Source organism: Dermacentor silvarum, chromosome 1 (genome assembly GCF_013339745.2).
Source record: "Dermacentor silvarum isolate Dsil-2018 chromosome 1, BIME_Dsil_1.4, whole genome shotgun sequence".
Classification (NCBI taxonomy): Eukaryota; Metazoa; Arthropoda; class Arachnida; order Ixodida; family Ixodidae; genus Dermacentor; species Dermacentor silvarum.
The window spans coordinates 120833259-120855545 of NC_051154.1; the positions used below are offsets into that span (position 1 = coordinate 120833259).

The 22287-nt window shown below is 46.5% G+C and overlaps 1 protein-coding gene across 1 annotated transcript in view; it reads right to left on the minus strand.

The window, feature by feature from the left end:
* Positions 1-22287, minus strand: part of LOC119435939 (golgin subfamily A member 2) — a 198592-nt gene that overhangs the window by 43737 nt on the left and 132568 nt on the right. The window contains exons 16-18 of the mRNA XM_037702641.2: positions 22006-22155; positions 14020-14133; positions 8575-8704 (exon numbers count right to left, since the gene is read on the minus strand). Of these exons, the coding sequence (XP_037558569.1) occupies positions 8575-8704; positions 14020-14133; positions 22006-22155 (394 nt within the window). The remainder of the gene's footprint in view (positions 1-8574; positions 8705-14019; positions 14134-22005; positions 22156-22287) is intronic.

The window sequence follows — 22287 nt, forward strand, 5'->3', positions numbered from 1 at the left end:
GCGAGTGATTAGCAGCGGTGAAGCTGCCCGTGACGCCAAAGCGTAGCCGCGACCACTACTCTGTCGCCGAGTGGTCAGGTCACTGTGCCGCAGGGAAATCCTCTGTGCCATGTGAGAGGCAGATCTCGCTGTCGGCCGGCGGTCCATGAACTACAGACCGCCAGCCGCAGTTTGCCCCGATGCGGACGTGTGCCCACTGGGGCACAGGTCCCTAGAAAAAAATATCTAGGGACTTTAGGGGCGCCGGGTGCGACCATGATTCGATGAAATGGCTCATCGGTGCACCCTGATGCGCACCGGTGCGATTTGCCGAATTTGCCATTATTTTCGTTGACTGGATGTGGCAGGCCAGTGTTGGTGCGGAGCGGAAAGGGCAAGGGGGGGGGGGGGGTATTTCGCTTAGCTAGATACGATGTAAATTACAAGTACAGTAGCCGACGCATTTTTCCGACTCCAATAATTCGGACTTGTTGAATATTCCGGACTTCATAGATGTACCGTCAGGATTCCCATAGAACTAATGTATTTTCGCAACCAATTTTTCGGACGAATCTAGGTGCCAATGTTCGATTTTCCGGACTAAATTGCTCGCTCTGAGCCACGCTACCCGATCTTGGGGGCCGCCATGTTGGATTTTCCACTGGCTTGGCTGGGCACGGCTTCCAGTGCTCCCTTGTATAGCCTTCAAGATTAGTACACGCACGCTATCCTGCCGTCTCCGAGGCCATGCCCGCTCTTCCTTGGCCGACAAAACGCTCGAAAAACCGGCACTTGCTTTTTTTTTTCCAGTCAGCTTAGCACTATCGTCTTAATCAGTTAAGCGGAATCCATGTTTTTTCTTGTTTTTTTTAAGTTTCGGTTGCGTCGTACGCTGTGTGCGGGTGAAAGCTTGCGAGAGTCAGCCGGCAACCGCAATTTAATCTCGCGTAAGCGAGAGAGGAAGGCGACCGAAGGGGCGCGGACTTCGTTCGGTCGCAGGGCACGGGGAGAAGGCGACGGAGACGATGGGGAGTTGCGTTCAGCTCTTGCGGCTGCTGCCGACGGAGCTGCCGCGCAGGCACCATATCTTGAGAGAGAGATCTGCTACGTGGAAGAAGTGTGCGCCCGTGGGGGACTCATCTTCAAAGCGATCTGCGATGGACACAAAGGGCATGCGCCGAGCGCCAGAAGCTTCGTATGCGCTGTTTTTTTTTTTTTTTCGACGTTCGCGTTGAAGCGAGAGAATAGACAGCGCAAAGGTCAATTTGCCCGCGGTCATCGAGCGAGATGTGTTCATGTAACCTGTGTGCTCGTGACACTGTGCTTATTTAGTTAGTAAGCGCATATTTACAATTTTATACGGCTGATAAAACTAACATCCTTACTTCGTATCACTGTCTATTAATTTGCTATCGCTATCGATGCTCTGCCTTTTGGGCAAAACTGCGACATTTTCCTTAAGCCGCTCTAAGCCTCATAATTTTTTTCTCTTGGGGGGGGGGGGGGGGGGGGAGTTTTTCAGACTTCGGTTTTTCGGACTGCTCGATTTTTCGGACTATTTTTCAGTCCCGCGAAGTTCGGAAAATCGGTCGGCTACTGTAACGAAGTTTTTCTATTCCCCGCCGTTACTCCATAGAAGCACATGTATTTGAGACCTCTACGTAACAAAGTGGCAGCGGGAGACCCCCTCGAAATAAAAAAGTTTCCCCGCCAACAACCTAGAGATTTCGCCCCAAATTTTGTCATTTTTGCGCCAGCAGCAACCGGAAGCACCTTCTCCGCCGGGACGGAATGCGAAGCGCGTGCGTGCGAGCGTGTGTGAGGCAGGCCTGGCCCTCGACTCGGCGATCTTGCCACCGCAGGCGTGACCTTTCCCCCTCCCTTCATTCAAACCTGATCCTGCCGCCTCTGCTGCCTACCCATGTGCGGACGAGCCCCCTGAACTATCTCTCTTCTCTTTCCTCTTTACCTCCTACTCCCTCTCTCCCCTACGATGCTGCGCCGTGCTCCCTGAGGGGCTGCAGAATTAAGCGTCTCTTCGTTATTTCTAATTAGGGCTCCGTGTTTTCGGAGTTTATTTTTCTTGAAATTTGGAGGGTGTTTTTCGGAGTTTATTGTCTGGTGGAAATTCAGAGTTTATCGGACTTTATTTCTCATAAATCCCCAATTCTCCAAAATTCGGAGTTAAAGTGTGCATTATTCTCAATACTCCAAAATCTTAGATGAAATGATATCTGAACACGAAAACGTCAGAACACACGAAGCGTATTTTTGTTGCCTGGAAGGTTTGAACGCACTAACACAAATACACACAAGCACAAATACTTGAATACAAAACACCTACGTTTCTGCGTATTACAACCTTAAAGCTTGTTGTAATAGACGCAATCATACTTTATGAGGTTGCTGATTGATGATTCTCAGCTTTGAAAATGCCCTTTCAACGTTTGTTCTAGAAGACTCAGCGCGCAGCGAGAAAGCACTGGCCACTGGACAGTGTGAAGTCTCCAAAGCGGCAGGGGTTCAACAATGTTACGGATTAAAATTAGCTCTGACAGTTTGCAACATCACTCATGAGTTGGCTCATGCAGTCAGTTTCAAGAAACACTAACTTAAAAATCGGCGCATAGGTTTCGAACGCGCGGGCTAACTCATGCTTCACATTTAGATTCACAATTTGAACACTATACCAAAGCAATTCACTGGTGTACTGGAGTGCGTCGAAAAGGTTCCTGTCAACTGTCTGTCTCCACTTTTCAGAAACAACAGCGTATCCATGAAGGTCTGTGACAGTCGTTGAGCGGTCATACGTTTCTCGCTCCGTGCGCAACAAGCCCTTTGTTAAATGTGCAATGGGTGTGGTCTACGAGATACTGTTGACAAGAGGTAAAGTTTATAGGTTTGGCCGATGTATCAATGACTGCTTAGAACATGCCCTTGATATAGAACGGAACAGGGTCATATTGGCCGTTAAAATCGGAGTTTACCGGATAAATCCAAATTGGCAAAAATTTTACCGGCGAGTGTTTATCAGATTTTTTCGGATTTTTCCGAAAACACGGAGCCCTATTTATAATAAACACCAGTAGTAGCCCGCCAAGCTGGCACTCTCCTTTTCCATTTGATGTTGTCGACGGGCTGGCAGACGCTACAACACTTCACACTCGATGAGCGCGGACACGCGCTGTCAAACGCGGCGGCGTGTGGAAGCGCCGCTGCAGAAGAGACGAAGTGACCTTCGTGCTGTTGTCTATCGCTTCATCGCAAACTAAGCACCGAGAACACACAGCACGCCCAAAGCTACGAGCCGCCAACGCACCTAAACTGCCTAGACTCTGCCCGAACGCAGATCGCTTTCAAGATACGGCTCGCGCGACCGCGCGCCGCCGCGCAGTACGCAGTTGATGCCAGAGTACAGTACAACGCCGCCCGCTATCCCTCCCCCCTCGCCGGTGCCTCGAGCGCAACGGAAGAAGGTGCGCTGCCTCCCTGCTTTTCTTTCTTGCGCGCGCGAGATTTAGACACGGTTGTCGGCTCCCCTCACACGTTTTCACTGGCACATATAGCATACGGCGCGCGGTGACTGCGTTATTGCCCTTGGATTATATAAAGAACATCTATGAGCCTAAACCAATTTTAGGGTCACAACGCGTCATGGACACCATCTTTAGATAGCAAACGGATCTCAAGGGCCATACTTTTGCTGGCGGAAACCAAAAATACGTCATAGTTGTCGCCCCCGGCACTAAGGGCGGCTAATGCCATCGTCAAGCCACCAAGCCAAGCGACACGAAAAGTCAAAATGGCCACTCGGGCCAGCGCGGGGTGGCAGTTCGCAACGTATGATGCCGGAACGGTCCCACAGTTGCGACGCAACAGCGGGGTTACCAATGCATTGGGTTGTATGGGAACTGTGCTGGGGCCGGCCGAAAACGACGTTACAGCCGGGAAAACGGAGCACCCGGGAACGTAACAGCAGCATTCTACTGTATCATTATACGACGCCATCGTGACGCTCGCTCTTCGTTTCCGATGCCTCGCGCTTGCACGAAACGACACACATCCACGTATCCAGTACCTGGTGTGACATTCCAAGGATGAGTGCTTCGACGAAAACAGAAAACGGGTGCGCGTTACAATCGAGGGAGCGTTAGAATGGAGTAAATACGGTAAGCGTTTCTTTTGTGAATTTTCGTGCCGAACCTGCATATAACAAAATCCTCTTTATAATGAAGTTTTTCGGGAATTTGTCAATTTCGATATTGTGGGGAGCACACGCTGCCACCTTCTCCCGCAGGCGCTCGCCCGTCGCTTGCGAACGGAGTGCACGCGGTGGTAGGCGGGCGGACATCTCGTGCGCTCAACACGCGCGCCGCGGGAACCGGGCGGACACAGGAGAAATGCACTTTGCCCTCTCCCGGTTCTCGCTCGCCTCTCGCGACGCGCGCGGGAAGAGGGACAGTATCCGGCGGGCGAGGAGGACACTCCCCTCGCGGAAAGGTAAAAAGATATAAAAGAGCGCGACCGAGAGACCCCCGGCCTCTCTGACCTCGCTTGACCTAACTGCCCGGACGGATTTTACCAGCTGAAAGCCGTGAGTGACCTCGTTTGCATGACTACCACACTCGACGAGGCAAGCCTATTTTATTAGTTGTTATACAGAGCGGACCTCCCTCTACAAGTGTGTTTTATTGCTGACAGCAATAAACGTTGAGTTGACTCGCTTGTTGCCTTATTCGCCCGAACCCTGCGTAGCTGCGATTACACGCGCTATGGGTTGGGGAAGACCCCCACAATATATCCAGGTTTAACTGCAACAAAGCAAATTGCCCATCTTACCGACTTCGTTTTATCGAGGTTTAACTATATTTCTTCCTTTTTCTGAGAGACCGAATGTACCCCTTTACGTTATATTTGTGGTCACAATATTTACATAGAAATAGGCTCCTTGCAACTCTGTTGCACGAAACCATGTACAGTCAACAACCGATTTTTCAGACATTCCCGATAATTCGGACGCCTTTACAGCACCACCCAATAGAGTCAATGTGTAACGTCTGAAATTTCGGACGCAAAAAACCTTTGCCATCCGATTTTCCAGACTTCTTGCCATGACCGCAGGTCCGAAACAGCATTAATCATAGCCAGCAGCGCTGCAATTTTGATTATATCGCCTCCTCGAACCGGTGCTCTCACACGTAGCCTCACAGTAGCCACCACCGCGGCAGCGCTAGGCCTACATACTTCGACGTTCGCTACCAAGCTTCGTTCCATTCAAGCCGTGTTTTTCATTGAAACAATTCCCCACTGAGAGCTATGGCACCGACTCTGCCGTTGTAATCCTCGCCAATGCGCTCGAAGCTCGGAAAGCACTGTGTGTTGTATAATGCCGATTCCCGAAAGCCAGCTTTGCCTCATTACAGCAGTGTTATGCAGTTAAGCATATGCAAAATATTGCAGTGAAGCATACCAAGAGCGGGATGGGGCAATTGACACAGGAAACGGTATGTATTCCTTAATTACACACGCTTGTACCCGCCATCTCCTATCACAGTACGAGCAGCGATACGCCTATTAAGTGTTGTGGCAGGCCTTCAGAGCCACTTCGGACGTGCCTGTGGCGATTTGAGCCCTTGGGGGAAGTAAAAGACACACATTCATTTTTTCAGACTGCCTGATTTTTCGGACGTTTTCACGGCTCCTAGGGAGTCCGAAAAATCGGACGTTGACTGAATACCAAAATAATGTTTGTTGTTTGGATTACACGACGCTCGAATTATACTATAATTTCACACGGTTTCGAGAAAGTCGCATAATCAGGGTTCCACTATATACATATTTTGTAGGAACAAACAAACAATATACAGGGTGTCCCAACTATCATGCACCACGATTTTAAAATATTCAAATGACACATAGCTGGACAGAACCAAGGTAATGTTGCTTGCGATCGCTTGGAGATACTCAGTATTATTTTTTTGCATTCTGCCTAGTTACATAATTATACTTAATTATTCAACTTCTCAAATATTATAATTAGATGAAAAATGTCAAAGAGAATATTGTAGAGCAACAGGAAAAACTCCTGATAGAGCTTTATGTTTCTCAATACATGCTACATAAAATTGTTTTTCCGAGCACAAAAGAAGACCGCGAATACACGCAAAATTGCCACATGTAACAGAATTATGTTTTCTTGTACAGTCAAATCTCGTTATTTCGAACACGCTTAATTCGAACTGCCGGTTTATTCAAACTGACGCTGTGGTCCCATCTAAGTTATGTGTATTTCAATGGGTGAAAACGCTCGGTAATTTGAATGCGAAAGCATTTGCAATGGTTAATTCGAACATACTGCGGATCGACAATGCTCTCAGCAGCGCGCCAAATAACACGGCGGCGCCTCCGACCAGCAATTCTCCGACACCGCCATAGAGCAAAAGCTTAGGAGAGACCCCTTAAATCAGCGGCGGCAAACACTCGCTTCCCAATAATGACAGAAAACGAAACTACAGGGAGCGGGGTAAGCTGGCGCCGGGCCGGCTGGACCAAGTCGGCAAACGCTCGCTTCCCGACAACGGCAGAAAACTAAACTTCCGAGGGCAGGCTAATCTGCGCCTGGCCAGCTGTACCGGCAGCGGGCGTGCACGGAGACAGTAGAAGGTAAGGGAGCTGCAAGGGAGTTGAGAAAGAGGGCGAGGGGAGCCACCGAAGCCACTGCCACCGAAGCGGCGGAGTTGACGAGGCCAAATCCGCTTCCCTGCCGCCCTCCTCCCTCACCTTCCGACGGTCGTCGCGTGCGCCCGCCCATTGCCATGGCGGCACCGTCCGCTCCCAGAAATTTCGTTTTCTGCCGTTATTGGGAACCGAGCGCTGGCCGGGGCCAGCGTGGGCGGTTGCGCTTGCTATGCGCTTGCGCGCCGCGATATGTGACAACTCGCACCGTTCGTGCATCGTGCTACGGTGCTCGAATACTTCAAAAATACGTCCTTCCTTTAATTCGAACTTCTTTTAATTCGAACAAATTTTTGGGCCCCTTGGAGTTCGAATTCTCGAGATTCGACTGTATATTCGTACGATTTAGGAATTTTCTGATGCATTTCACTTTGAGAAATACAATTAGTTCAATAACATACTTGCGCTAGGCAGAGGGCCTACAAGGATTGAGGATGCAGCACTTCCGCACACGTGCGTGCACACATGGCGAACATGTTGCACAGCGACCGTAATCAACATTATGGCAAACACTGTCCAAAAACAGGCACCACCACCTATCAGCTCTCTTGCACGTATGCTGCGACCGTAATCAACATTATGGCAAGCACTGTCCAAATACGGTAACGCCACCTAGCAGCCGCGGGCACTCAGACACGACCTCAAACGGCAGCTGGAAAAGGGCGTTGTCTTACAGTTTCCGCGTAACATATTCATGTTTTTTCGCATATTTGAATAACAATTCGAAGCAATCATGTCTGCAGCTTGTGTAAAGCGTACTTCATGCATTTTTCTGACACATTCTACTTTTAAACATTCGTTTAGTTCAATGAGGCACTTGCACTTAGTGGAGGGCCTAGAAGAATGAGGATGTGTGCTGCACTTCTGCACATGTGCGTGCGTGCGTGTGTGACGTACGTCGCTTGTGGTGGTGGTGCTTGTGTAACGTCGCCTAACTTCGGTTGTGCTTCTCTAAAGTCGGCAACAGCTTCGCTGCACATCCACTTTCACAAGGTGGAATGGAGGCAGAATTTTTTCTAATAATTCGGTCCCAACCGAAGGTCCCAGCTGGTGCCCATGCTCTCCTAAGGGCCCAAACTTTTCTTATTTCGATCCTAAAACTGGCTTTCACCAGGGAACTTGACCAGTCGCACGCATGTGCCTCACTCCAATAGCGACCCCTTTAGTGGCAGCGTCAGTCTCGGCAGAGCTTAGGGGACAATCAACGTGTTAGACACACGACAGCTCCCGGCAAAAACGCCTGTCTTCGGCCTACCCTGGGACGCTTTTTAAGCAATAACTGTAGCTCACAATATCTGATTATGGTATTTACCCAATTGTAATGCACACTCTTTTTTTTTTGTTCACGAAACATGGGCTAAAATCTGCCTGCGCGTAGCAATTGGGCACAGAACAAAAATCTCCTTCACGGCATTCATATGTTTTACCCCAAACCACAAATGTTTTGCGGCGAAGCTCTCTTCAAAAATCGTGCAGTGAAGATAACTTAAGAAAACTGGCTGCCATTGTGCAACACATATTAGAACCTTGCCCATTTTTCTTGCTAAAAAATCGGGTGCACGTTAGAGTTTTACTTTGTTTAGAAGCTTTAATGTCATTTAAATCTTAGTTTTCTACTTTGGACAGTGAGCGCGCATTTGATTCGGGAGCGTGTTAGAATCAGACAAATACTGCCAAGTTAATCAGTGTTGTCTTCTGGCCTTTTTTGTGCATCTAGTTTAATTCGACTTGCCAGACAATTCGATTGATTTCGTTGGTCCCATCAGGGTCGAATCAACAAAAGTCAACTGTACAATGACTTAATTCACTGCAGGGTATCTGTGCAATAATTTTTCTAGTCCGAAAAACTTTCTGCCTAACCTTCACTCTTTTTGAACTCCAACAGCTGATGTTGAAGTGCCTCTCTCTGTGTCCGCTGTTCATCCAACTGGTGAACTAATTGGTCTCGTTCAAGTTCCAACTGTTGCACAGAAGCTGATAATGATGCTACCTGCAAAGCAAAAGGTAGACCCCTTTGGAGCTTTGGAACAAATTGCCCCATTAGTGAGAACACAAAACATCAATAGAAATTTCTACACTAGTTATAAAGAGATGAAATATGGTACATGAAACCAAAGGCAACTGCTGCATCTATTGTCACATCTAGAGCAGAAGTAAATATAACATTTCTCAGTTCAAGAAACATAATTACATATTCCTTAGTGTTTCCAATGCCAGCGAATATATGAACAGAGAAAAAAACACGAAAACATGAAAATGGCCAGACTAATTTCTACCAGTTTGTGCATTATTGCCTGTAGGGTGCTCGGCATTCTGCACTTAGCCACCAACAACTGAATGAATGCATTTACTCATATGCTTGCGATTGCAGGCAACCTACCACTTACTATTATTAACAGCACTCAAAAAAAAAAAAAAAAAAGCTGCTCATACTTTAATAGTAAGTGCAGCTTTCACAACAGCATACAAGGTCCGTCACGGCTGAAATGTCTCCAGTGCTGCATTGCAGCATGCTTTCATTCTATCTTTGCGTTATTTTGTGATCATATTGTACCCGGTTCACTAACCCCTTCCGTACTTTTCAAACATCAAGAAATTACAAGCATGCAAATAGATGCTCTATAGGTTTTTTTTTTTTTTTCTCATCATAAGGTATTTATGTCACACACACAGCTGTATACATTGTAACTCAATCAAAACAAATGGAACAATACACGCATTAGTACAAAATTTTAGGTAGCAAGTTCAAACACCATCTGAAGGCTAGATCCAAGAAAGAAGCGCCCTTTCTTAAAATAAACAGTCCAGGAAAACTCTACTTGAATGTTAATATTCTGAGACAGAGAATTTATTATTATATTATTCTTATTATTGTCATTATATTTGCTGCTGCTGCACACATGATCCTTGAGATACATTAATAAAGCCGGGCTGGAATAACATAACTGTTCTATGCCAATGCCATTCCTTTTCGTGCTCAGTCAATGGCCAGAGCGGTGCACTGCCTGCGTTATCAATGGGATTAGCTGGCAGTGAATGACGTATGATAACAGTGGCATAGAACCGAGCAGAAATAATTACCTACACTATACTGGCTTAGAATTCTTTGTCAAGGGCCAGACATTAAAAGCTGGAAAAAAACCCAGAATGTTGGAGATCACAATTCACAGCATGAGCTGTCACAGCAGTAACCTATACTTAAAAAAATTTAAACAAAGGCCAAATTGGAATAATAAACAAATACCAGGAAACTTCAATTCTTGACAAACTAATTCAAATTCTGTGCAAACCATGCAAACAACAGTTGTGGAATGTACAATACAATAGCTATGTAAGTCTTGTCTGAAGCCCCTAAAACAGTTAAAGCAATGTCATTCCACACTTTGACACCTGTATACCTCCTCATTTTACATACCTCCTCCTCATCAAATGTAGGAATGGAGGTTATATGCCTAACCTGCACACATAATTGTATTAGCTTATAGGAGAAAGTGTGGAGAATCATTGATATAAAGAAATAAAACAAAAGGCCTGAGGCACAAATCCTTTAGGCACATCTGCACATGCAGGTAGTGCATGTGAGACAAGTTCATGTGACACATTTTGTAAGCAGTGAAGTAATAAAGTCCTAATGAAATAAATGCTGGTCCTCTGAACCTGTCTCTGTTCCAATTACATGAATTATGCAGGATTTCAGAATACAATAAATTGAGCCTTTTTTGTTTGTTTGTGCATGTGTACGTGCATGCATTTCTTTTAAAGCAAAAAAACTTTCTTCTTAACAATTTCATGACACAATGAGCCAACAACTTCTCATACAGTGTACTATTTTAGAACTATAATAACAGCTATGTGTTTAATAATAGCTAATGTTTAAAACTTCAGAGACCATTTGGGCCACCCCGTTTTTACAGTATAGACCACTTATAACGTAACCACTTATAGTGCAGCACCGGATATAGTGCGGTCTTTTCAGACTCCCGTTAATTTTAGCCATAGCACTCCATGTATACACGTATCGTTTATAATGCAGTTGCGGGAAATAAAACACCGGTTACAGTGCGGCTGCCTGGGAGTACGGAAGTCACGGAGACGGTGAACGCTCCCCTCAAACGGGCGCCCCAAGGAGTGCTCGAGGAAGAAAGGGAGACGAAGTGGAGGAGAAGGACATGTGGTGCGGACGAACGAACGGCCAGTGAGGCTGAAACCAGAATCTTGAGTGCGAGTCGTGAAATATCACGGAGCGAGGGCCACGAAACTGCCAACGCCATCCGACGCTCGCTTCACGATAACGGCAGTAAACGAAACTTCAGGGAGCTGGCCGGCGCCGGCACGGCACGGCGAAAAGCGCACGCGGAGACCGTGGAATGTGAGGGAGGAAGGCGGCAGGGAAGCGGATTTCGCCTCGGCAACTTCGCCGCTTCGGTGGTTCCCCTCGCCCCCCCTCGTAGCTCCCTCACTTTCGACTGTCACCGTGCACGCCCACCGCCGTGCAGGCGCCGCCTCTCCAGCCGGCCCGGCACCAGCTCCCCGAAGTTTCATTTTATGCCGTTATCGGGGAACGGGCGTTTGCCGGCGTGGGCAGTTTCGTTGGCCGGCCTGGGACAGCGCCGCTGCTTCCCTCTGCGCCGTAGCCACAGCGTGCAAGGTCAACACGTGACTAGAAAGTAGAGGAAGCATAAAGGAGAAAGAAGGGTTAACTGCCATTTTCTACGCATGGCTACGGTAGCGTGGCTGAGACGTCAGCACGGACATGCATGTTCCGGCGCAACGCAGAATCGGCGACCTTGCCATTTGAGAGAGAGTGAAATTTCCGCCGCGTTTTTTTTTTTCTTTCTTTTTTTTTGTTTTGTTGGTGCGCGACATTGAGGGGTCCCTCCTAAGATTTTACTCTATGGCGGTGCCGGCGAAATGCAGGTCGGAGGCGCCGCCGCGTGATTTGGTTCGAATTAACGAGATTCGACTTTGAATGCAAATGTTCTAGCCGCATTCCTCGACTGTCGCATACGCGTGGCGGCTCGGTGCACATGTTTTGGATATGTGCGGGCCTTGAAAATTGTTGCTTTGGTTATAGTGCGCTTATAGTGTGGATATTCGCGACTCCAGCGACTTACGTTATAAGCGGTCCACACTGTATATAAAAATCGTTTACTAAAATGCATTTGACTTCCGTTCATTCAACTTTGATGGGATTGATGAAATGCGTGTCCTTTGACAATAGAATATTTTTAAGACTATCTTAAAATCCTGCTATAAAAACTGTTCAAGTAGTAGATATCAACATATTGCATGATATAGGGCAGTTGAAGGTTGCTACAAATGAGCCAATAGAAACGAATATAAACAACAAAAAAATGTCAATTAAGCTAAACCTCATATACTTGCTGTCAAATAAAAAGAAAAGGCTACAGGAAAGATATCGGGGACACATATTTTCATTTGTATGCAAGATCACGAGTCTCAATATAGTTATAAAAACAGTTCTATACCTACGTATTCTTTTTACAAGAACAAAATATCTCTTTATTGCAATAAGAGAACATTTCCACAAATTTGAGAAGCTTTCTGGCGTCTTCATTGCCCTGTTCACCCTTTTAGGCGTGCCGCTGCATCCTGGCAAATCCCTGAGTTGCAGGAATTGTTGCCTATTCAGTATTTTTAGAAATAGTAGACTCTGCTTAAATGGAACTCAAAGGGACAGAAAAGATATCTTGGTTTATCAGGAAGTTTTGCTTAAGCGAAGGACTCAAAAATCATGCAAAATTGTTTTAATTGAGAAGTGTAGAGTGTTTTATTTGACTGTGGTGAAAAAAATATGTTATTGTACTCTGCTTGGAATAACACAGCTTCTTTTACCCAAGGCATTTGTTCATGCGCAGCTTCTTTTACCCAAGGCATTTGTTCATGCGGTCTTCACTTACGCCAAGGAATGCTAAAGAAAGGTGACTTGAACGCCACAGAGCAGCCACTGATGCCACGACAGCATAACTGGCTGATAAGATTGGAATTTCTCGACTATTTGGCATCACCATTTCACGTGTTTGTACACCTACTCCTGCTTCACATGAAGTACAACGGCCAATGAAGTAGGCGTATTGAGTTCCAGTTCCGTTTACCCTAAGTTCACAAAAACAAACGTTCCGTTTAAACGAAGTTTGTTAACGTTGTTCCAATATGCGACCAACCAAAGTTCGTACCCTCGTCCGTTTATCCAGCATTTCTGTTTCAGCGAGTTGCATTTATCTGGAGTCCACTGTATAACACAAAAATTTTTATATAATACAGACCAGCATATAATAAGAGGCGAGGTCTGAGGACAGCGGGGAAAAAAAAGTTGCATTTGTGTACAATTTGAGTGAGACAAACTTGTATTCAAACGCTGAACTGCCTCCCAGCGCCACAGTTGCCGGTGTTCTCTGCAGCTAAAATAACCTTCCTCTTTAAGGCACCCAAGTACTGCTTTCGCAGTCCTGACATTTTGCTGCTGCACTGCGGAGAAAAAAAGTAATTTCCTTTCACGTGGTTATCACGCTAGCTCGTATGCTGCTGAGGTGCGCACTTCTTGCTATATCAATGTGCTATGGCAGCTAAATCCATGCCGTCTCTAGATGGTGCCCCCTATACACTGGAGGACGATAAGGATGATGGTAGCCATGCAGCAATAACTAGACAGAAACTTCGAGCCCAATTTTTTACTGAAATTTTGCTTTGGATTCGCATATAGTATTATATGCAGTTTTTATAGTAATTCTTTCTCCCGCAAAAGTATCAAACACCCCCCCTCCCTAGCTAATAACTCTTGGATATGTCTACTTTTTACCCCCCCAAAAATTGGGCTCATTATAATCATGCTATTTCGTATTTCACATCACTACCTGCATTGAGAAGGAATCTTGTATTTTTTCCCTAAAATATGTGCTTACGGAAAAAACAAAGGTAACTTTTGTGCTATTGAATGATGAGAGTATAGATGTCAAAAGTCAATGAAATCTAACTTAATGAGATCTTGGCCATATTTCGATCTCTCGTGGAATCACGCTGCTTCCATCCTGCATGTAAAAGGCCACTTTCTCTCCATCCTGTGCTATGACTATGGTCCTCGTCAGTTTGTTTCTACTGAAGGACACAGGCACATGTCCTAGTACACCAGTACTGTACAAGAATCTGAGAAATCACCAGCATGCAGTCAATACACCTTGAAGCTTAATGACTGCACTTGACTGCAGGATAACTTGGTAGTGTAATGAGTTATTTTACAGTCCTAAATTTCAAATAGGTAAGAAAGGTAAAAATGAAAGATCTTACCAAGTCATGGACTTTGCTAGAATCTTTCTCCTGTACATCAACAGCCATTTGTGCCCTTTCAGCCAATGCCTTTCGAAGGTCTGAGTTCTGGGTCACCAAGGCATTTGTTCTAGCCTGGAACAAAATATGCACAAAAACACTGCAAATATATGTACTAATTGTCACCCTGGTTGGTTAAAATAGCAAAGTAACATCATTAGAAGCTGTATGTATTTGATAGAGAACTTTTCTAAGTATGCTCGTCAATCTTTTTAAGATTACGAGTATTTAAAATTATATATATTTAAAAGGTATCACATAAATGTCATAAATGTGTGACAGAGGACAGCAGCAGCAAGCTGAGTAAAAGAAAGGGTTCCAACTTATACCTCTGTCACACGAGCACGCAAAAACTCTTTTATGCAAGCGGTCTTTTACCAAGTTGAAAGACTTTTTAATGAAGAGGTGTTGCGCAGCAGACACACGGCACGAACGATCTCATTTTAGTGTTTCCTTCCGGACACACTACCGAAAGCGTGGCGTTAGCGTTCGAAACAAAATCGGCCAAAATACACTGATGTATCTCGAAATATAAAGTGAAAACTTATTGTATTACACGTTTTTCAAATAAATTTAACTTCAGATTAAGAAATATTATTGTAAAGATTTATTGTAGTACAGTTAAACCTGCTTATAACGAACCTCCACATAACAAAGTTTTTATATTCCCCGCCGTTACTACATAGAAGCACATGTATTTGAGACCTCTACGTAACGAAGTGGCAGCAAGAGACCCTCTCGAAATGCCGAATTTTCCCCGCCGACAACCTAGAGATTTCGCCCCAAATTTTGTCATTTTTGCGCAAGCAACAACCGGAAGCACCTTCTCCACCGTGATGGAATGCAAAGCGAATGCACGTGTACGTGCGTGCTAGTGTGTGCGAGGCGGGCCTGTATCCCTCGACCCGGCGACCTTGCCACCGCGGGTGTGACCTTTCCCCCTCCCTTCATTCAAACCTGATCCTGCCGCTTGCTGCAGCTGGCCTAGCCCGCCAAGCCGGCACTCTCCTTTTCCAGTTGATGTTGCCAACGCAGATCCCTTTCAAGATACGGCCCACGCAGTATGCAGTTGATGCCAGAGTACAGTACAACGCCGCCGCTATCTCTTCCCCCTCGTTCCTTTGCCAGTGCCTCGAGCGCACCGGAAGGAGGCGCGCTTCCTCCCTGCTTTTCTTTCTTGCGCACGCGAGATTTAGACGCGGTCGTCGGCTCCCCTCGCACAATTTCACTCGCACATACAGCATACAGCGCGCGGTGACTATGTTATCGCCCTTGGACTTTATACGGAACATCTATGAGCCAAAACCCATTTTAGGGCCACAACGCGTCATAGACACTATCTTTAAATAGCAAATACGGATCACAAGGGCCATACTTTTGCTGGCGGAAACCGAAAATACGTCATAGTTGTCGCCCCCGGCACTTTGGGCGGCCAATGCCATCATCAAGCCACTAAGCCAAGCGACATGAAAAGTCGAAATGGCCGCTCGGGCCGGCGCGGGCTGGCAGTTCGCAACGTATGATGCGGGAACGGTCCCACAGTTGCGGCACAACAGCGGGGTTACCAATGCATTGGGTTCTATGGGAACTGTGCTGGGAGCGGTCGAAAACGACGTAACAGCCGGGAAAACGCAGCACTCGGGTACGTAAAAGCGGGGTTCTACTGTAACACTATACGATGCTACGACGCCATCGTGACGCTCGTGCTTGTGCGAAGTGACACACGTCCACGCATCCAGTACCTGGTGTGACATTCCAAGGCTGAGTGCTTCGACGAGAATAGAAAACGGGTGCGGTGCGCATTACAATCGAAGGCGCGTTAGAATCGAGTAAATACGGTAAGCATTTCTTTTTCGAATTTTCGTGCCGAACCTGCATTAACAAAATCCTCTTTATAACGAAGTTTTTCGGGAATTTGTCAATTTCGTTATATCCAGGTTTAACTGTAGTTTAAAGAGCGTTTGCAGAACTAGCGAAGTGCACATGCTTGCCTGGCAACATTGGGCTTCTAGCTTTACTGGGTTTACTGCACCTTCTGCGAGACATAAAATTATTTTTATGATGAGCCAAGGCGACAGAAAAATATGCATTTGCTTATTTTTCTTTAATACATAATAATTGCTGGCGCTCACTGCTTTTGAGGCTACGCCTTTTTACCGTAAAGCAGATTGAGGAACCCCGTTTCCAAAAAAGACCGCTTCTGAAAAAGAGATCGCTCCCTGTTGTGTGTCTGCGAACGAAATTCTTTTTCAGGAGAAGTCTTTTTGCTCAAAAGACTTTCGAGTGAACGTTTTACTCGAAAGACTTTCGAGTGAACGTTAGTGGGCTGTCTGTATAACCATTTGGTTATACAGACAGCCCACTATAAGAACAAATTTGACATAGTCTGCTCTCAGCGACTGCCTACCATTCACGCAAGAAGCTGGTTCAGGGGACTCCGTTGCGTCGACCGCGCCCAATGGGCGTTCACTGTACGTATTCGGTAACGAAATGGCGCCTGTAAACTATTCTGTGCTTTCTGTTTGCCCAAGGTTATTATTTTGACATTAAGAAACTTCCCTCGCTTGGAGAGTACTTACAGAAATGACCAGGAGGGCTCCTGTGCGGTGTTTTTATTGAGCCCCGACAGTCAAACCTACGAGGAACGTGCCGCGTTATCCCCCATACTACGCAAGCGAGGCGCTTCCGACAGATGGCGATTCCGTAACTCCTCGTCTCCAATACACAAACTGTGCGCCTCATTTTCGGATGAAAAAAAAATGAAGCTAGCACCATTTGCTTTTATCAGAGCACCACATTCACAAGTGCAATGTTCAAACCTACATGAGCTTTGCTCGCTTGCGAGATGACTTTACTTGTACATTGAAGGCACGTTCTTGCAGCAAGAAATAAAATTTGATGATACGGGCCGTAAACTCCTCAAAATGCACACAGCAAATAAGCACAAGGGTGTCGCAAAAAGCACCGAGACTGCAGCAAAACACTCATGTATACACACCGCCAAATCACACGAACAGCCGCGGACAGTGCTTTGCCGCCCCGTCTGCACCCTGCTGACCGAGCAAAGTGCGACAGCAGCGTCACGAGATGCGAGAGTTGGCGGCAGGTCCACACAGTCATAGAAATTTGAAAACTGAACCTAGTCTAGTAACGTTGATCACCACCCTTGCTGCCGTCGGTGAGTAAAACAGCGCCTGAAAGACGACAGAACGGTTGTTTGCACAAAACGCGAATGCGTGGCCATGGAGAAATCGAGCCAAGATAGAGCTGTGGAGTCGCCGCTGCAGCTGCTTTTTGTCAATTGGCGTGGACTGTTCGGGCATCCCGCGACATCACATGGAAGTGGAATTCTCTGCTACTTGCAGTTTGTGCGAGTTATGCAAGACAGCAAAACCAGCGCAGCACTACGCGATAACCACTGAAACTCGAAAGTGTGGGCGGCACAGAGTCAAGCAAAAACGAAACCTTTCGACCGCCTGCGCTGTTGTCAATGGTAATGTCAACGAGTTCTTTATTCTAAAAATGAAAAAGAACTGGAGAAGTACCATTTTCTTTCGTCTTATAATGCAATACAATGATGTTTTTATAACGAGTGGTTGAGTACTAGTGATAGAATATAAATGAGTGCCTTCATCATCAGGCAAGTACTTGAATGTCCAGGGGGAGTCTCTAAAAGTGTCCTGCATTTACCTCAATTTCTCGATTACTAAGGCTCTGTTCGCAATAATATTGACGCCTTAGACGTTATCGAGGCCTAATCTATCACTTTAGCCTGACTTAATATTTGCCTTTAGTGTCCCTTTAACGTCACCAGACATGCTGTGAGAAGCCATGTGTGGTTTCAGAAATTCTTTATTGCACGACACAATACAAAGACAGTTGTTAGCCAGTGCTAAGTTCGTGCCTTTCCTCATTTCAGCATCCATTTTTTTTGCACAGTTTCACCAATTTTCCAGAAGAATCAACGAGCCCAATGTTGTACCCTTATATGCCAGTACCACAGTGATGCATCAATTTCCTTCATCTGATGGCTTGGCATGTGCTCAGATGTTATAGGGCATTGCTCCAATTCATAAAAAAAATGCTTTCATAAAATAAGCTTGGCATAACTTTCTCACCTCAATTTTGCTCATATTAGGGTCAGTCTGCAGGAGCCATTAGGGAAGCACAGAAAACTTCAAAGATATTAATGTTTCCGACAGATCAAGTTCGCCACAAAATGGTACTTTATATGATGCCGTTGCTAACTGCTCTCATGAGACCGTCGAAGACAGTATCGCAGTTTGTGGTGAGGATCATGATTCTAGTGACAGTAATTGTTCAAGTGCACATTAACGTTTCAGATAAGATGGCAAAAGACGCAAGTTTAGAACATGAGGACTGCGCAGAATTCTTGGGAAACCTTTGGGAAATTTTTTGCACATGAACACATACTTTGTCTAAAAGAAGCTGCAATATTTAAAGCAGACCTCAACAACAATTTTTTTCCATTTTCAGTGCAGTATCGTTAAAACACGTAATATTTTAAAATAAATTGATTGTCAGTGATTTTGTGTCCCTCATCTGAATGAAACTTTGTATCAATGGAAAGCTTTCTTTTGTCCCTTTGACTTCCATTTAAGCTGAGTCTACTGTATTGTCATATCAAATGATGCTAGTATCTTATTAAGAATACAGTGGAACCTCGTTGATATGATCTTCGCGGGAACCAGATGATAAAACGTATCATCCAAAGCAAGCCCTAAAAAGTAAGAAAACAGGCTTACTTGGTGACAAACTCGCTAGCAAAGCTTCCTGTGGCGTCGAGTGATACTGTTCTGCATAACACACATGTTACGTGAAGCAGCATCACGACACCACACGAAACGAAGCCAATACACTTTTATTGAGCAGCTTTAAAACAGCTCGTCAGTTTTCGCTGAACTTCCTTTTTTTTTTTTTTTTTTGAAGTCCGTAAACAAGTTCTTTTCAAAGATATGCTCCTTGACATAGCTACGGAGGTCACGGCTCCACGAAGCCAAGAATTCCGAAACAAAGGAACACCGTAGAGCAGCGCCACACAACGAGTGATACGACTGGCGGAGGAGGGCAGGCGTTTCATTCAGCTACGTGACCGCATGACGATCTTGCCTGAAAAGCCACCCAAAACAAGCACGAGCGACAGCTGATGCGAGCAGACGATACTACAAGCGCGAAAATGGTGGTCGGGCGGGTCCGCATGACACCAGTTTGCCGTGCAATGGCCAGTCTGGAGGTGCGCACTCCCTTCCTTCTTTAAAGAGCGAGTGCATGCTTCCAGACCGGCCGTGCCCGCGCGTACATGAAGGGGGCAGCTCTCATTGGTCTGCTTCACTCGTGGCTCGTTTGCCGCCTGGGCGCGCGGCAATTTAAATCGGTCCAGGACTGATCCCTCCCACGGCACTTAAAACCTGCTTCGCGGTAGCTTTTGTGACGCGCGTTTTGCTGCCGTTGGCGCGCAGCGCGCGTTTTTCCGCTAGTGTTGCCAGCCCTTAAAGGGATACGGACACAAAAGTTGGTGGGTCGTTTTTTGCGTCGGAACAAAAGTTTAACTGTTGAAAATGACGAATGCTATAAGCTGCTTTGAAAAAAGAACAAGAAACATCTTTTTTTTTCGATTTTCTGTTGCACCTTAGCTCCAAGCGGCCGCCAACAGAAGCTGAAATTTGACGTCATAACACTCACCCGCGCGCGTGGCCAAGGTCGGGACCACAGCCGTTGCAGTGTTTCCGGGGGTGTCGGTCCGTTGCAGCGTTTGTTTAACCCCTTTCGGCGATCTTCGCACGTGATCCATCTGAAGCATTATCCCCATCGGCGCTCCACGCAGGTGGTGCGTCTTACATGCGCCTTCCCGCGGTCGTCGCTCGGTAGTGACGCGTTCGTCGCGGCGGAAGGAACCGCCCAGACATTGCTGTTATAATAGCATCATCGGTCGTGACACGCCGTCGCACACGTTTCACAGAGATGAGAAGCTGCGTAAACTTTGGATAGCTGCCTGTCAGCCATCATGCCCAGCTTGGAGACCTCTAAATAATGACTTAATTTGCGTGGACCACTTCGTCGACGACGATTACGTGACCAGTCCGGCTGTGCTGAAAAGCCTTAGCATGCCGCTCAAAAGGCAACGCCTAAAGCCTGACGCTGTGCCATCGCTTTTCTCACGAAATGCAAGGCAGAAATGATCAGCGGCGCGTTTGAAAAGAGGACGCGAAAAGATGTGGGTACTGTTTTCGTTCACTTGCAGCCTTCTTGAGCAGTGCGAGGCTGTGGCGAGATGCCCGAGGCTGGGCACGAAGGCAGTAATGTCTTTAAAAATGTCGGCAAAGCATAGTAAAACAATACAAGGCTAGCGAGCGCGACTGAAGAGATCAGTCGTACATGGCAGCGGGCAGCTCTGCTTGTACACAGGCTAAAAGCAGGAAAAACTGGGGAGAACGCCAGACAGGTGCTGCCATCTGTCGGGCAGCTGGCGAAGTGGACGTGAGAGTCTCGGAGGTGCTGATACCTCACAGCAGTTGCTCACGCCGACGGCATAAACTACTATTCAGTCATCCACGCAGTGCTGAAGTACCCCGCAGCTGCCTCACCTGCGCGCGCTCTTGAAAAAAGCTAGCTTACAGAGGAAATGAGAAATAATTCTTGCACAAGTATCTGATACAGAGCGAAATTTTCACGCTACGGTTCGCGAAAACCTGACCGGCACTTCCACGGCCACCTGCTCTTCTTCGTCGCTTGACACGGAAGGCTCGTAACCTTAAGCGGTAATATTTCTTGCCAAGTTGGAATGGTCCTCGTCTTCAGACGTGTAATCATCGCTGGTAGAGGCACCAGAACTCGAATCCATGCTCACAATGGCTGGCGTCGGCACGCTTTCAATGACTGCAGCCAGCCGGCTGGCTATCCGACAAGGGTGTCGTGACGTCACGCCTTCCAACTCCCGCGGCTCGGGCGGCGAGGTACGCGCGCACAAAAACTCCAAAAATAAAGCCATCGGCTCAAAAATTGTGACTACTACTTTTCGGTGTAATCACACACTGAGGATTCATTTTCAGCATTTTCATAAAATTTTCAGATTTTGTGTCTGTATCCCTTTAACACGTTGTTTGTGGGTCATCGGAATGTAATTAAATCTAGTAAACTTGAATATAAAGCTACGAGTTTCAGAAATAGCTGTTGGCAGTCGTATCATCCAATTTCAGGAGAAAATATGATCGTATCAACCGCATGAAAATACATTGCTCCTATGGGGCGTCTGGGAAATGAAAAAAAAAAAAAAACGTCTCCTCCCAAAAATCGTATTACACAGAATCGTATCAACGAGGTTCCACCATGTATATGTATATAATCACTGAGCACCTATATCGAACTGTGTCTGGTGTATCATTTACTATACTGAATGGCCTAAAGCACTATGAAGCACTATGCCTCTCTTCGAGTGGCTTTCCCCCAGCACCAATGCCTTGCTAGCACAGCACTCTTCGACAAGGACCAGTCCTAGAGCATGAAGACTTGCGTTCCAAGTAATCCATGGCCAGCCTACCAGAATTAATTACACATACTGCTGTGAAAAGTAGTCGCCGATTGCTCAGAGCTGTGGCTGAAATAATATTCTTCCATGATAACTTTACGGACAATATTTTACTGTATTGCCTACAGTGATTTGCTTTCATCAAGATGCCTTCTTAATTGCACCATGGCCAGCGGTACGTGGTTGGGCTTATGTAGCACATGCTGCATGCTGAAAATGGTCCGTGCGATGCAACCTTTGCGCACCTGGCAGTCGTGCATATGCACAAAGTGCACCGCCACTGCACCTTGCTTCAGTGGTCGACAACAAAATCATATACATATCTCTGACGTGAGCTGTGGAGCTGTGTTGGTGGGAGGCCAACTGTCCACAATGGGGAGAAATCTGTTCGGGGGGCATACCTGTGCCTGGGCAAGCTCTTGCTGCAATATTTCAGTGAGTTGGCACTGGGCCTGGTAGTGGCGCACACGGTCAGCCAGCTGACTTTGCTGATAGTGCTCCCGACTTGAAAGTTGCTCAAGGCCCTGCACTTGACCCTCCTTAGTGGCGAGCTGGGGAGTCAAAAAAGCATCATCACACCTGATCATGTCTGTACTTCAGATATGAGGCAGGCAAATCATAGCACAATATTTAAGGTTATATGCAGTACAACTCCAGCCAAAGTGCACACAGGCATAATGCCT